At 36.5% G+C, this 16,203-nt stretch overlaps 1 protein-coding gene across 6 annotated transcripts in view; it reads left to right on the top strand.

Annotated features, from left to right (window-relative positions):
* Positions 1-16,203, top strand: part of FSTL5 (follistatin like 5) — an 837,077-nt gene that overhangs the window by 665,841 nt on the left and 155,033 nt on the right. For all 6 annotated transcript variants that reach the window (XM_051831718.2, XM_051831717.2, XM_051831719.2 and 3 more), the window contains exons 9-10: positions 4,883-5,044; positions 10,014-10,148. In XM_051831718.2, the coding sequence (XP_051687678.2) occupies positions 4,883-5,044; positions 10,014-10,148 (297 nt within the window). The remainder of the gene's footprint in view (positions 1-4,882; positions 5,045-10,013; positions 10,149-16,203) is intronic.

The following is a 16,203-nucleotide window of genomic DNA, read 5'->3' on the forward strand; positions in this document are numbered from 1 at the left end:
GGCCATTGCGGCCATTAGGGGAGTGAACCAGTGGAAGGAAGACCTTTCTTTCTGTCTGTCTCTGTCACTGTCTGTAACTCTACCTGTCAAATAAATAAAAATCTTTTAAAAAAAAAATAGAGTGTCTGTTGGCGTTTGATTTCCTCTCTTGAAAAATGCCTATTCAAGTTCTTTGTCCCTTTCTTAATTGGATTGTTTGTTTTGTTATTGTTGAATTTCTTGAGCTCTTTATATTTAGTTCTTTATCAGTTGCTTAGTTTGAAAATATTTTTCCCATTATGTTGGCTGCCTTTTCACTTTGCTGAGTGTTTCTTTTGCAGGGCAGAAGCTTCTCAGTTTGATGTAGTCCATTTTTCAATTTTGTCTTTGATTGCCTGTGTTTCTTGGGTCTTTTCCAAGAGCTCCTTGCCTATAGAAAAAATTGCAGGATTTTCCCAATGTTTTCTAATGATTTAATGGTATCCGGATTTAGATTTTGGTCTTTGATCTATTTTGAGAGGATTATTGGGTAAGGTATAAGTGATTCTTGTGATGTACTGTTGGATTCAATTGGCTAATTTATTGTTGAGGATTTTTGCATCTGTTTTCATCATGGATATTGGTCTGTAATTCTCTTACTTTGTTGCATGTTTTCTGGCTTAGGAATTAATGTAATGCAGACTCCATTAGACTAGTGGTCCAGTTTCATACTTCTGCTTGTGGAGATCCAGCTTCTCCAGCACCTTTTGTTAAAGAGACTATCCTTGCTCTTTTGTCAAAGATAAGTTGGTTGTAGATGTATGGATTGTTTTCTGGCATTTCCATTCTGTTCCATTGGTCTGCAGTTTTGTTTTCGTTCCAGTACCAAGCTGCTTTAATTACAACCACCCTGTAGTAAGTCTTGAAGTCTGGTATTATGATGCCACCGGTTTGTTTCTGTTGTATAGTATTGCTTTAGCTATTCGGGTTCTCTTGTGTTTCAATATAAATTCTAGAATTTTTCTTGATCTGAGAAAAATATTGTTAATATTTGATTGGGATCCCATTGAATCTGTAAGTTGCTTTTTGAAGAATATATATTTTGATGGGAAGATTTTTTCCATTTTTTAAAATTGTCTTCTATTTCTTTTTTGAGTGTCTTGTAATTTTCATCATAGAGATCTTTGACATCCTTGGTTAAATTTATTCCAAGGTATCTGATTCTTTTTGGAGCTATTGTGAATCAGATTAATCTTAAAAGTTCTTTCTCAGCCATGACATTGTCTGTGTCTACAAAGGCTACAGACTCTTTTATGAGTTCCAATAGTCTCTCAGTGGAGTTTTTTCAGATCCCCTATAGATAGAATTATATCATCTGCAAATAGGGATAATTAGATTTCCTCTTTCCCAGTTTGTATTCCTTTGATTTTCTTTTTCTTGCCTAATGGCTCTGGCTAAAACTTCTAGTGCTATATTAAATAGCAATGGTGAGAGTGGGCATCCTAATCTGGTTCTTGATCTTAGAGGAATTGCTTCCAGCTTTTCCCTATTCAATAGGATGCTGTCCATGGCTTTGTCATAGATTGCCTTGATTCTTCTGAGGAATGTTCCTTCTAGTCCCGGTTTGTTGTATTTTATCAAATGTAAATTTATCAAATGCTTTCTCTGCATCTATTGAGACAACAGTAAGTTTTTTGTTCTTCAGTTTGCTAATGTGATATATCACATTGATTTGCTAATGTTGAACCATCCCTGCATACTAGGGATAAATCCCACATGTCTGGGTGAGTGATTCTTGTGATGTACTGTTGGATTCAATTGGCTAATATATTGTTGAGGATTTTTGCATCTATTTTCATCATAGATATTGGTCTATAATTCTCTTACTTTGTTGCATGTTTTTCTGCCTTAGGAATTAATGTAATGCAGACTCCATAGAAGTAGTTTGGGAGGTTTCTATCCATTTCAATTATTTTGAAAGCTTGAGATGAATTGGAGTTAGTTCTTTTTTAAATGTCTGGTCGAATTCAGCAGTGAAGCAATCCAGTCCTGGGCTTTTCTTGTTGGGAGGGTCTTTATTGCTGATTCAGGTTCTATCTTTATTATTGGTCTGTTTAGTTTTCTATGATTTCATTATTCAGTTTTTTTAAATTATATGCACTGTCATAAAACCTGATATGTAGATAAATGTAACAGAATAGAGAGTCCAGAAATTAATCCATGAACAAGCACCCAATGGATTTTTGATCAAATTACTCAGACAATAGAGTGAAGTAAGATAATCCCTTCAATGAATGGTGCTGGCAAAACCAGTATATATATATATATATATATATATATATATATATATACATATATATATATATATATATAAATTAGATCCATACCTCTCTCCATATACAAAAATCAACTCAAAATGGATTAAAGACTTACTTAAATTTATGAACTGAGACTTTGAAGTCCTGAAAGAAAATGTAGGGGAAACCCTCCAAAACATTGGCATGGGGATGAGTTCTTGGACAAGACCCCAAAACACAGGCAACTAAAACAAAACTAAACAAATGGGACTACATCAATCTCAAAAACTTAGTAAAACTAATCAAACAGGACTATATCAAACCCAAAAGCTTTTGCACCACAAAGGAAATGTTCAAATCAATAAAGTAAAGAGACATCCAACAGAGTGGGAAAAAATATTTGCGAGCTACCAAAAATCAAAAGATTGATATCCTGAATATATCAGCAACTTAAATAACTCAAAAGCAAGAACAACATCAACAACAGCAACCAATCCAGTGAAGAAATAGACAATGAACCTCAGTACACAGTTCTCAAAAAGGTCAATAACTATATAACAAAATGCTCAACATCATTAGCCATTCAGGAAATGTGAATCAAAATTCAGTGCATTATCACCTCACCAGAATGGCTAAAACACAAAGCGCAGAGAGTAACTAATGCTGGTGAGGACATCGAGAATGAGCAACACTCATACACAGTCGGTAGGAATGCAAATTAGTGCAGCCACTGTGGAAAACAGTGTGGAGATTTATTAAAAATCTAGAAACAGGCATATATATATATATATATATATATATATATAAAATCCAACAATCCCACCACTGGGTATTTACACAAAGACTGGAACACAGTATCCAAGAGATATCAGCACTACCATATTTATAGTAGCACAGTTCACAATAGCCAAAATTTGGAATTAACCAAGGTGTCCATCATCAGATGAATGAATAGAGAAAATGTGTTTTATATATACATACATGAATACAGTTCAGCTATAAAAATAATCAAATTCTGGCCGGCGCTGCAACTCACTAAGCTAATCCTCTACCTTGCGGCGCCGGCACACCGGGTTCTAGTCCCAGTCGGGGCGCTGGATTCTGTTCCGGTTGCTCCTCTTCCAGGCCAGCTCTCTGCTGTGGCCAGGGAGTGCAGTGGAGGATGGCCCAAGTGCTTGGGCCCTGCACCCCATGGGAGACCAGGAGAAGCACCTGGCTCCTGCCATCGGATCAGCGCGGTGCGCTGGCCGCAGTGTGCTGGCCGCAGCAGCCATTGGAGGGTGAACCGACAGCAAAAAGGAAGACTTTTCTCTCTGTCTCTCTCTCTCTCTCACTGTCCACTCTGCCTGTCAAAAAATAATAAAAATAAAAAAATTAAAAAAAATAATGAAATTCTACCATACTCAGTAGAATGGTTGCAACTGAAGACAATCATGTTCAGTGAAATAAGCCAGACCCTCAAAGTCAAATACTACATATTCTCCCTTATATATGGCATCTAAAAGAGAGAGAGACAGAGACACACACACAGAGAACTGTGTATCATTATTGGCACAAAAAATTTTATTTATTTGAAAAGCAGGGCAACAAAGAGGGAGGTAGAAACATAGAGATCTTAAATATGCTGGTTCACTCTGCAATTGGCCAGTATCCACAAGGGCTGGTCCAAGCTGAGCCCAGGAGCCTGGAATTTCCTCCAGGTCTCCCATTTAGGTGGTGGGGACCCAAGCATTGGGCCAGCGTCCACTGCTTTTCCAGGGACAGCAGCAGGGGCCTGGATGGGAAGCAGAGTAGCCAGGATTTGAACTGTTGCTCTAATTTGGGATGCTGGCGGCACAAGCAGAAGCATAACCAGCTGTGCCACCATGCTGCTCCCTAGATAGTCTTGAAAAATGTTCTTTTTCATAACTCTTGTCATGTCAGTTGGCCACAGATGTATGTATTTATTTTGTTACTCTTAACTGTTATATAAAGCCATATGTTTATCTTTATGTCAGTGTTACACTCTTTTGATAGCCCTGGATTTATCATAAGTTATCATAAGTTTTGAAACCAGAAGGTGTGATTCCTACAGGTTTTTCCTCTTTTTCAACGTTGATTACCTAAATGTTTGCAACAGCTATGGCTGGGCCAGATTAAAGCCAAGAACCTAGATGTCAAACCAGGTTTCCCAAGGGAGTGGAGACCCAAGGACCTGAGCCATTATCTGCTGCCTCCCCAGACTATACATCAGCAGGAATGTGCCTCTCACTTGCAGCAGTCACTCACAGCAGGGACTTTGACATGGGATGTGGGCATCTCAATGCAGACTCAAACCTCTATGCCAGAGGTCCATTCCCAAGTCTCTGCATTGGTTCTATGACCTTTTGAAATGTCTCTAATATTCTTTGAGGACTTAATTTCTTAAACAATGTGTCTCGTGCTTGTCTTATAAATTTTATTGCATAATCCTAATGTAATCTTTTTTCCAAATAATACTGGTACACTTAGTAGAGTAGAAATTAATATCTGTAGAAATATATAACATGCTTAAAATATATAATTTCTCTTATTTCAGTTTTTTTTCATTTTCACAAGTCAAGATCTGGATATGGAGCACTAACCAACTTTTTATCCCCTTCTCTTAGTTCCTCCTGTCATCCGGGTGTATCCAGAGAGCCAGGCCAGAGAGCCCGGGGTAACCGCCAGTCTCAGGTGTCATGCAGAAGGCATCCCCAACCCTCAGCTTGGCTGGCTGAAGAACGGAATTGATATTACACCAAAGCTTTCCAAGCAGCTCACGCTTCAAGGTGCCTTTTTCTTGCATTTCTTTTCAGTTAAAAGATTGTATAGAAATGCTAAAGTAAATGTTGTCATATTTTCATTATTAAAGGAAAACAGGAAAATGAGTTGTGGCAACAGAATATTTTATGTGTATGTAAAAATGGCTATATTTAAGGCATTATATTCAAAATAGACTCCGTTAATATTATCAATTTTTTAAAAATAGTCTTGTCATAATGATTAATTGTGTAATTATTTTGGTGACAGAGTATTATATTATGTATCATTTAAATTCTTGTTTTCTGAATTATAGAAAATATGTTAAGCAGAATAGTTTTCATAATAGAAATACATTTCTAAAGTTACTTTTTGAACTGTTTAAATATTACATTAAATATGTATTTTGTAATACAGCAATTTTTAGTGGATTTTTTCCAGCATATTTTATAAATGAAAAAAAAGTAAAAAAATAAACCTTGCTGGTTATGCTTTGCATTTATGTTGCTTTAAAGTTAGTAAGCTATTTCATTCCAACATACAAGATACTCTACATGTAATAATATTCAACTGGCTGTGCATGATCAATCAGATTATACATACTTAATAATAACAAATATGTGGAAAATGAAATAAAACAGGTAATTTTATATGACTAAATAATTTAATAATGCAAAAGCCATTACATAGAATATGTTTCTTATACTAGCATAAAAAATAAATGGATCTGATTTCCAATGTGAGACAAAGCACATAGAAAATGCATTTTTTGAAATGGCTGTAACACAGGCACTGTCTTCCTTGTTTCACGTCTTTAATTAATATTGCAAAAAAGTTTTTAATTGATATTTTTATAAATGAGTATATTTCATTTTATTGCATAGAATTTTATAATTATTCCACTTTAATCAGTGTGCATTAGTAATCTTTACATATTTTTTCATCTACCTGAATTGCAGAGCAAGCATTAGGCTGATCTGCTTGGGATGTCTGCATCCCATATTGGAGTCCTGGGTTCCAGTCCTGGCTCCATTCTCTATTCCAGCTTCCTGCCTAATGTGTGCCCTGGAATGCAGCATTGATGGCTCCAGTCCTTGGGTTTCTGTCACCCTTGTGGATGACTCATCAAGTTCCTGACTCCCAGTTTCCACCTGGCCCCACCCCAGCTGTTCCAGGCTTTAGACATGACTTTACTGGTCTTGCAGTATGTGTGTCTCTCTTCTCTTTCTCTGCCTTTCAAATAAATAAAAAAGTAAATAAACTTCCAAAAGTAAATTGAAGGACAACCTAAGACGTAAAAGTGGGCATACAGAGAATCAAATCCTAGCTGGGTTTATATATAACTATATATTACTAAATGCTATAGTTACTTAATTATCCATCCCTTCATCAGATGCTTCTTTATCATTTAAGTGTGAGAGCCAAGTCTAGGCACTAATTAAATATCAGTGGCAATGGACAGGATAATGTGTGAATGATTGTAACTAAAATATCAGGAAAGTATGGATATTTTATTAGTAGCAAAGTGAAAATATCTAATACAGAAAGACTAAAAATCAGCAAAGAGACACTAAACCAGGTGATCCCACAAAAGAAAAGAAAGGAAGGTTGAAATTGGGAAATGAACTCGACAGTGTCAGATGAAAGGTCACAGAAGGTCATGAAAGTATCTAATACCTTAGGTTACCTGCTTGTTTTGTGGCATTTGGAAGGCAGTACCAGGAGCAATCAGTCTTCAGTGGGCTTAGAAATGGAAAATAATACATGTGAAAGCTTTTCTAGATTTTGAAAGGAAGAGAGCTGGGGAGGCAGCAGCTGCCTCTGGAAAGACTTTGGGTTTTCTTCTTGGAAATGCGTAAGTCGGATTAAAAGATCAGTAGAGGAACAGGAGAAGGGCAGGTGCAGAAAGTCACAGAAATCTACAGGAAAGGAGAGAAGATTTGCCAAAAATAAACAGAGAATGTTCTCTGAGAACTAAACAGAGGTGAAGCCAGGAACAGGAATTTTTGTTTACTTTCTGACAACTTCTGTTTACTTCATGTTATAAAGGACAAGCCAATGCTTTGAGAAAGGGAATTATTATTAAGACAGGAGCCATCAAAATAAAAGCGTGAAAAATTAGAAGTAAAAGTAGAATAAGTTACCAGAGAAAACTAGCTGGAAATGTAAATGAAATGGATGTCAAATAGCACCAATTAGCCTGCTATTGAATACTGTGAATTTGAAAACTAATAAACTAATAATTTAACAAAGAGCAAGGTGCAGAAACACCAGGTGCTGAAATGGCTTAGCTTATTCTACTTCTGGAGGTTAGAAATGCAGATGTGAAAATAATAATTAGACAAGGGACCTAATAGTTTAGGCACTGTGGAGTAGAAAATATTTAGGAATTAAAGATTACATAAGGGGTGAGGGAAAGATGTGTCATATAGGTTAGGAAAATATATGGCAACATTAGAATATAATATGTAAAGCTAGATTAAATTGATTTGAAATTTCAGAAAAATCTGCAAGGTTTTGGATATTAAATATGTGGGCCTTGATTAAAAGGTATGATCTTTGGAGGGGGCCAAATTTCATGTAAAATAATAAGTTGGTGCAGATATAAATACATTGTTCTCTTTTTAAAAAAATCCATGTTTACTTTTTTATTATTTGAGAGACAGAGAGAGAAAGGGAGAGAGAGAGAGGAAGACAGATGAACAGAGAGTAAGACCACATGCCCACAACACTCCCACATGCCCACAACAGCTGGGACTGGGCCAGTACCAAGCCAGGAACTCAGAACGCAATCCAGGTGTGCTACATGAATGACAGGAACCTGATTACTTGAGCCATCACTGCTGTCTCTCAGGGTGTGTGCTGGAAGGAAAGTGAAGTTGGGACCAGATCCAAGAATCCAATCTGGGCACTCCAAAGCCGATTGCAGGCATCTTTAAATCTATACCTACTTTTCATGTTGCTGTGATAGAGTTGAGTAGTTGGTTCACAACACCTGAAATATATTTGCTGGGCTCTTTTATTTCTGAAATGACAAAACCAAAACAAAAACCTGCCAACCTGTTTGACTGTTAAGGATGGGAGGGTATGTTCAGTAAACTTTTGTAAATGGAGAAACAGATTCAAATGATTGAAATGATTATCAGTCCAAACAGCCACTGTCTCTCCACATCTCATTCATATCCCTTGAGAGTCATTGGCTCCTGGGCGTGGCTTCAAGCTCTTTACCATTGTTTTTCCATTCTTCTTTCCCCAAACTGGGCTGCACCAGTATCACAAATAGACTTGTTCCATTCTACTGCACATGTTGTTATTGTCATAGATAGCATGGAACACACTTTTACAAAAAGACACTCAGGAAAGTCTAAGACGTCCACACAAAAAGAAAAGGAAATAAAAGAAACCTAAACAAATGACTGTAACCAACACTGAACTTTATTTAGAAAAAGAGTCTTATCCTCACCCTTTGAGTTAACTGGCAGGAGTTCACTCCATGGATCTCAGAGCCCTTAATCAATAATTGAATATTGGTTGAAACAATTAAGGAATAATATATATGAAGTCCCTAGCATAATGTCAATATAAAGTAAATGATTATGGTTGGCGCCGCGGCTCATTAGGCTAATCCTCTCTGTCTCTGTCTCTCCCATTATTCAAGGATTATCTTAAAATACTATCTCATGATGATTTAAAAGTTGGATTAAACACTCTTTTTTTAAAGATTTATTTATTTTATTTGAAAGAGTTATACAGAGTGAGAAGGAGAGAGAGAGAGAGAGGGTCAGTGGTCGGTCGGTCTTCCATCTGCTGGTTCACTTCCCAATTGGCCGCAACGAAGCCAGGAGCCAGGAGCTTCTTCTGGGTCTCCCACATGGGTGCAGGGGCCTAAGAACTTGGGTGGTCTTCTACTGTTTTCCCAGGCAATATATGAGAGCTGGATCAGAAGTGGACCAGCCGGGACTCGAACCAGCACCTGTGTGGATGCTGGCACTGCAGGTGGCAGCCTTACCCACTATGCCACAGCACCGTTCCCAACACTCTCTTTTTTAAAGCACGAAAAAAAAGAATATTTATTTATTTATTTGAAAGGCAGTGTTACAGAGAGGCAGAGAGAGAAAGGCCTTCCATCTGCTGATTCACTCCTGAAGTGGCCACAACAGCTGTAGCAGGGCTAGTCAGGAGCCAGGAGCCAGAAGCCTCCCATGGGTCTCCCACGCAGGTGCAGGTGCCCAAGGATTGGGCCATCTTCTACTGCCTTCCCAGGCCATGGAAGAGAGGATGTGGAACAGCCAGGACTCGAACAGGCATCCATATGGGATGCTGGCACTGCAGGCCGTGGCTCTACCCACTACGCCACAGCGCCAACCCTGGATTAAGCACTCTTATCATTTAGGTTATACACTGACTACATACATTTCCATATTATAAATTTTTAGACATATTCTAGTAAAGACTACAACTCTTGTAGACAGATCATATATTGTTATCTTTCTGCCCTCCATACCTAATAATTCCAGATCTATAAGAACTCAATAAAAAGCTTGGTGAATGTCAATAGCATATTTGCATTATGTAGCTCACTTAATTTTCCATGAAATGGTCTTTTCAGGTAACTTCTTGAAAATGAGCAATATTATCATTGTTAAAATTCTATGAAAGCTTTAGGAAAAAGTGTGGTCTGGATATTGTAAATGCATATATAAATAAAATTATAGTTATTGATATGGAATACTTCATGTACAACTTATAAGAAATGGCATAAAACCTAATGTGTTTGCATGTTATGTAGAGTATTGGGCACTCAATAGTGGAATAATGGCATAATTTGCAGAACACTTGAATGCTTCTGGAATTATTTGGCTTGTCTGCAAAGTATGGAGGTAGGAAGGAAATAGTTTAATTGGGACAAGCTAAGAGAACTGTTAACTGAGTAATCTGGAAGCAGTGTACTGGAACTGAATCTGTAGCTTACAAGTTGCATGTACCTTCTGTTCTCAGCAAATGGAAGTGAGGTCCACATAAGCAATGTTCGCTATGAAGATACGGGAGCATACACTTGCATTGCGAAGAACGAAGCCGGAGTGGATGAAGACATCTCCTCTCTTTTTGTAGAAGATTCCGCCAGAAAAACCCGTATGTATTGAGCACACATGTGCACCTGCCTGTGCACACACAGTGGACTTGACTTCACAGTGTCATAGCATACATTTATAGCCTCAAGAAGTGGGGTTGGCGGGACACAAGAAAATTCAGTGAAGGCACAGTGCTTTAACGCAAACCCTTTGCATTTGTAGGAGTTATAGCAGCATTGAAATGTTGAGAGTAGATTTAATGATTTAGAAAAAAAAAAAGACTTGGGAAATTTTCTTTACAACGTGGGTGTGATTTTGCTTCTTTTGTAAATTTTCATAAGATGATTCAAGTGCGGTCTGTGGCTGCTGTTGATTATGCTAGAACTCCTTTCTCATCACAGCACGTGCCATCTGACTGCCTCCTGATATTATAAGAAAACTGTACTGTTCTTCGCCATCCTTACTGGGCCATGTAAGAGGTGGAGATACTGAAGATGAGGGATTTTCTTTTGTTTTGTTTGTATTACAGCCACCTTGCTGGAAACTCCATACGCTATCATAGTGTAGATCAAGTTAACTCTGCAGGCAGACACACAGGTGTTTCCTGCCCAGGGCCTCGGGTGCTCTGGGCTCCTGTCTGGCTGTGTGGAGGTAGGGTCTGTACGTACCTGGAACAACTAATTATCCTCTCCACGTTCTGCCCTTTCATCTGGTTTGTTATGCTTCTATTAGACAACATTCTGAAAAGGTCTAAAATTGGGGCGGGGGGGGGTCTAGTTTAACACAGTCATTTCTCTGACCCGAGTATTTGAACAAGGTAAAACATCGTCCCAAGAATCTTCTTATTCCTTCTTACAAGAATGAGTGCATGTAGCGATGAGAGGATCCAGTGAGGAAAGATGACTGTACTAAGGTCCTAACTGCTAGTGTATCTCTATTTATACATTATTACCTAGGATGACCCTTGTCATGAGCAATTATTTAAAAAGCCTTAGGGGCCAGTGCCGTGGTTCACTAAGCTAATCCTCCACCTAGCGGCGCCGGCACACCGGATTCTGTCCCGGTTGCCCCTCTTCCAGGCCAGCTCTCTGCTGTGGCCAGGGAGTGCAGTGGAGGATGGCCCAAGTACTTGGGCCCTGCACCCCATGGGAGACCAGGAGAAGCACCTGGCTCCTGCCATCGGATCAGTGCGGTGCACCCACTGCAGCGCGCCGATCGCGGCGGCCATTGGAGGGTGAACCAACGGCAAAGGAAGACCTTTCTCTCTGTCTCTCTCTTTCACTGTCCACTCTGCCTGTTTAAAAAAAAAAAAAAAAAGCCTTAGGGCAGAAAGAGAGCAAAGAAAACTGGTTCTAATGGCCTGGATAATTTCCCCTATAGATTGTTCTATTGCTTGTATGTATTGCTGCCAAATGCCAGTTTTAAATTTGCTTTCTGTTACAAATTTATTTTATGTGACAAGTAATCAAAAATTTCACTTTCTTTTGTTCTTTATGATATTTGTAAATAGATTTGAATTTCAACTATGAATTTATATTCTTTTAATATTCATTATATTTTTCCATATATTTCCCTAGTAACAACCTAAGACATCTAACCATAGTTTCTTTAATCAGTGAATCAGAGAAACATTACAGAATATTAATTTTAGGAAAATTTTAAAGAAAGATTTAATGTAATTTTATCATAAATTTGCTCTTAAGCATGTTTAATTATGAACAATTTCAGAAATGTTCTTTTAATTAAATTTATTATTTTAACTTGCAGGTCAAAATAATAACACATTTAAAATTTTTAAGATTATATGTTAGCAAGATACTTTTAAAATCTGAAATAATATTTTTATGAGATATACCAGTGCAGACTTACAGACATTCATTTTGATGGGACGTCTAAAATTATCTTAGGAGAAAGAAATAATACAAGTGAAGAATTTGGAGATTTTCTTCCTTTTATTTATTTATTTATTTATTTATTTTGACAGGCAGAGTGGACAGTGAGAGAGAGAGAAAGAGAGAGAGAAAGGTCTTCCTTTGCCGTTGGTTCACCCTCCAATGGCCGCCACAGCTGACGCGCTATGGCCGGTGCACCGCGCTGATCCGAATTATGTGACTTGTTGAAATATCAAAAGCATAAACTAATGAATTACAGTGGTGATCCAAAATCTCTGGCATTACTAATTCTGTTTATGTTCTACTCTTCTATACATAAGCAAATGCAATATATTTGATAATGAACATAACCTCATTTAAATAGATCCCTTTAATTTTCATATACTTTGTATTCTGTATATTTACTACACTGGTAATTAAGAATACATCATATATACAATATTTATGTAAAGTGCCCATTTTTAGAAAGTAATGTGCATGATTAAAATCAGAACAAAACTAAATAATTAAGCTAAGTATAACATTAACAGTATTGGCTACAGAACATTTTATACTAAAAACAGTTATGTCTATATAGTAGAATACAATTTTCCATGGAATGTTTCCTGGTACTGAGTAAATTTGTCAAGATTCTGTACAACAAAGCAAAACTAAACATAGTCACCTATGTTTCATATTAGGGAAAACTGTGGTCTTTGTTACCCCAGATATAAGGATTGCTCTGAGGACAGAGGCACCGGACTATTAATTATACATGGTACATTTGTATTGTGACAGATAGGTATTTTCAAGAAATCTGAAAGAACCAGTCACAGGTTGATCAATGGGATCCTTACTTTTCCTGTTTGCACATTAAAAGTTAGCTTCCCCAAATTTACTACAAGTAATTTTTCAGGTATTTTTCCATTAGTATTGATAGTATTGATAGCATAAATATATATATGTAAAATAGAACAGTATTAATTTTGCAGTAAGACATGGAGAGGCATCCTAACATATATAACTCTCTGGGATTTAATTTCCTCATGTATAATATGGTATAAAGACTAATACACCAAGAGAATTCTGTTCATATGTTTTATATATAAAGCACCTTTAGTACTATACATAAAGTAGCCTGTCCCCTGAGTGAGACTTATTTACTGAAAACAATTTCTGATTTCTTACTAGAAACATTCCCAAAATCTTTCAGAAGCCTAAAATATCCAATAACTGCTAGAAAATGGAGTTTCCAAATTGAATGATGTGAATATTTTACTCTATTCTGTTATTCACATCTTTACTTTTTTGAGTGTTTTGTATGTATGTAAATATGAATGTAAATCAATATCTGTATTTTTCCAAATGTGAAATATTCCTTGTCACATTTAAAAATAGTTTAGCTGATTGAAACATACCTTTTCCTTTAGTGTGGATATTAAGATGCTTAAAATAAATATCATACTCTTTTTCAGAGTTTTGTCATAGAATCAATGCAAAAAAAAAAAAAGCTACAAATTAGTTCTTTAGATTGAGTCCATTTACATTCTGATGAATTTTTATATTATATCCTTATTAATATAGAGCTAAATGATTTCATGAATCATAGATAAAATTCTGAAAATACAATAATATTTTCCCCTCCCTCCACCATCCTTCATCCTTTTATTCCTTTTCTTGTTTTGATTTTTGTGATAACATACTTTCAATTTTTAATCAAAGGCTCAATGCTTTTTCAACAAATAACTCTACAAATGAAGGATAGAACACTGTTATATAGGGATATAGATAAGTATAGAAATAATGAAATTACAAGAAGTCAGTTTAGCTTGATATGCATTAAGGTTTTTTTTGGCACTCTAAATATTAGTTACAACTAATCACAGAAAAAAATGTGTCATTTGTCTTTTGAGTCTGGATTATTTCACTAAACATAATGGTCTCCAGGTACACCCATTATTTTGCCAAAGACAAGATTTCATTCTTCTTTATGGCTGAGTAGTATTCCATCAGGTATTTATACCACATTTTCTTTATCCAGTCATCAGTTGATGGACATGTGGGTTGATTCCATATCTTACTATTGTGAATTCAGCGACTATGAACACCGGGACTCAGATAACCCTTTCTTATGCTCATTTCATATCCTTTAGGTATATTCCCAAGAGTGGGATGGCTGGATGAATTTTCAGATTTCTGAGGAATCTCCAGACTGTCTTCCTTAATGATTGTACTTGTTTACATTCTCACCAGCTGTGTATTAGAGTACCTTTTTATCCACATCGATGCCAGTAGTTGATATTTTTTGATATTTGGATGATAGATATTCTAATTGGGTAAAATGTCACTGTGGTTTTTATTTACATTTTCCTGAAGCCTGGTGATGAGGAACATTTTTTCTGTGGTTGTTGGCCATTAATATTTCATCCTTTCAAAAACACCTTTTCATATCCTTTGCAAATTCTTAACTGAATTGTTTGATTTGTTGTTTTTGAATTTCTTGAGTTCCATATATATCCTGTATATTAATCCTTTATCAGATGCATAATTTGCAAATATTTTATTCTATTCTGTCATTTGCATCTTTGATTGTTTTGTATGCTGTGCATAAGCTTCTTAGCTTGATGTAATCCCATTTGTCTATTCTACTTTAAGTGCCTGGGCATCGCCACTCTTATCTAAGAAATATTTGCCTATGCCAATGTCTTGCAAAATTTCCCCTATGTTTTCTTCTAATAATTTGATGTTTTCAGATCTTAGATTTAGGTTTTTGATCCATCTTCACTTGATTTTTTAAATAGAGTTTAAGCAAGCAGTCTTGTTTCATACTTCTGCATAGGGAGTTTCAATTTTCCGAGCATCATTTATTTATTTTTTTACTTTTATTTAATGAATATAAATTTCCAAAATACAGCTTATGGATTACAATGGCTCCCCCCCCATAACTTCCCTCCCACCCACAACCCTCCCGTTTCCCGCTCCCTCCCCCCTTCCATTCACATCAAGATGCATTTTCAATTCTCTTTATATACAGAAGATCAGTTTAGCATATATTAAGTAAAGATTTCAACAGTTTGCACCCACATAGAAACACAAAGTGAAAAATACTGTGTGAGTACTAGTTATAGCATTAAATCACAATGTACAGCACACTAAGGACAGAGATCCTACATGAGGAGTAAGTGCACAGTGACTCCTGTTGTTGACTTAACAAATTGACACTCTTGTTTATGGCATCAGTAATCACCCTAGGCTCTTGTCATGAGTCGCCATGGCTATGGAAGCCCCCTGAGTTCACTGACTCTGATCATATTTAGACAAGGTCATAGTCAAAGTGAAAGTTCTCTCCTCCCTTCAGAGAAAGGTACCTCCTTCTTTGATGACCTGTTCTTTCCACTGGGATCTCATTTGCGGAGATCTTTCATATGTTTTTTTTTTTTTCTTTTTTTTTTTTTTTTTTTTGCCAGAGTGTTTTGGCTTTCCATGCCTATAATACTCTCATGAGCAGCTTTTCAGCCAGATCCGCATGCCTTAAGGACTGATTCTGAGGCCAGAGTGCTGTTTAATACATCTGCCATTCTATTGGTCTGCTGTGTATCTCGCTTCCCATGGTGGATCGTTCTCTCCCGAAATTGATCACTAGGACTAGTGAGATGGCATTGGTACATGCCACCTTGATGGGATTGAATTGGAATCCCCTGATATGTTTCTAACTCTACCGTTTGAGGTAAGTCAGCTTGAGCATGTCCCAAATTGCACATCTCTTCCCTCTCTTACTCCCACTCTTTTATTTAAATCTTTTTCCAGGGAGTGGTTTAAGCACATATGTTACATATTACTTGATAGTAAATGTGTGGATTATTTTTTGATGTCTTTATTCTTTCCCATTTGTCCACATGTCTATGTTTGTGCCCATGTCAGGCTGGTTTGATAATAATTTCCTTGTAGTGTGTCTTGAAATCAGGTATTGTGATGTCTCTAGCTTTATATTTATTGTTTAAGATTGCTTTAGCTATTGAGGGTCTTTTGTGTTTACATATGAGTTTTTGGATCATTTTTTCCTAAATCTGAAAAGAGTTTCCTCAGTATTTTGATTAGGATCACATTGAATCTGTAAATTGCTTTGGGTAGTATAGACATTTTGATTATATTAATTATTATAATCCATGAACATGAAAGATTTTTCTGATTTTTAGTGTCTTCTTCTATTTCTTTCCTTAAGTTTTACATTATTAATTGTAGAGA

The sequence above is a fragment of the Oryctolagus cuniculus genome, chromosome 8, assembly GCF_964237555.1.
Source record: "Oryctolagus cuniculus chromosome 8, mOryCun1.1, whole genome shotgun sequence".
NCBI lineage: Eukaryota > Metazoa > Chordata > Mammalia > Lagomorpha > Leporidae > Oryctolagus > Oryctolagus cuniculus.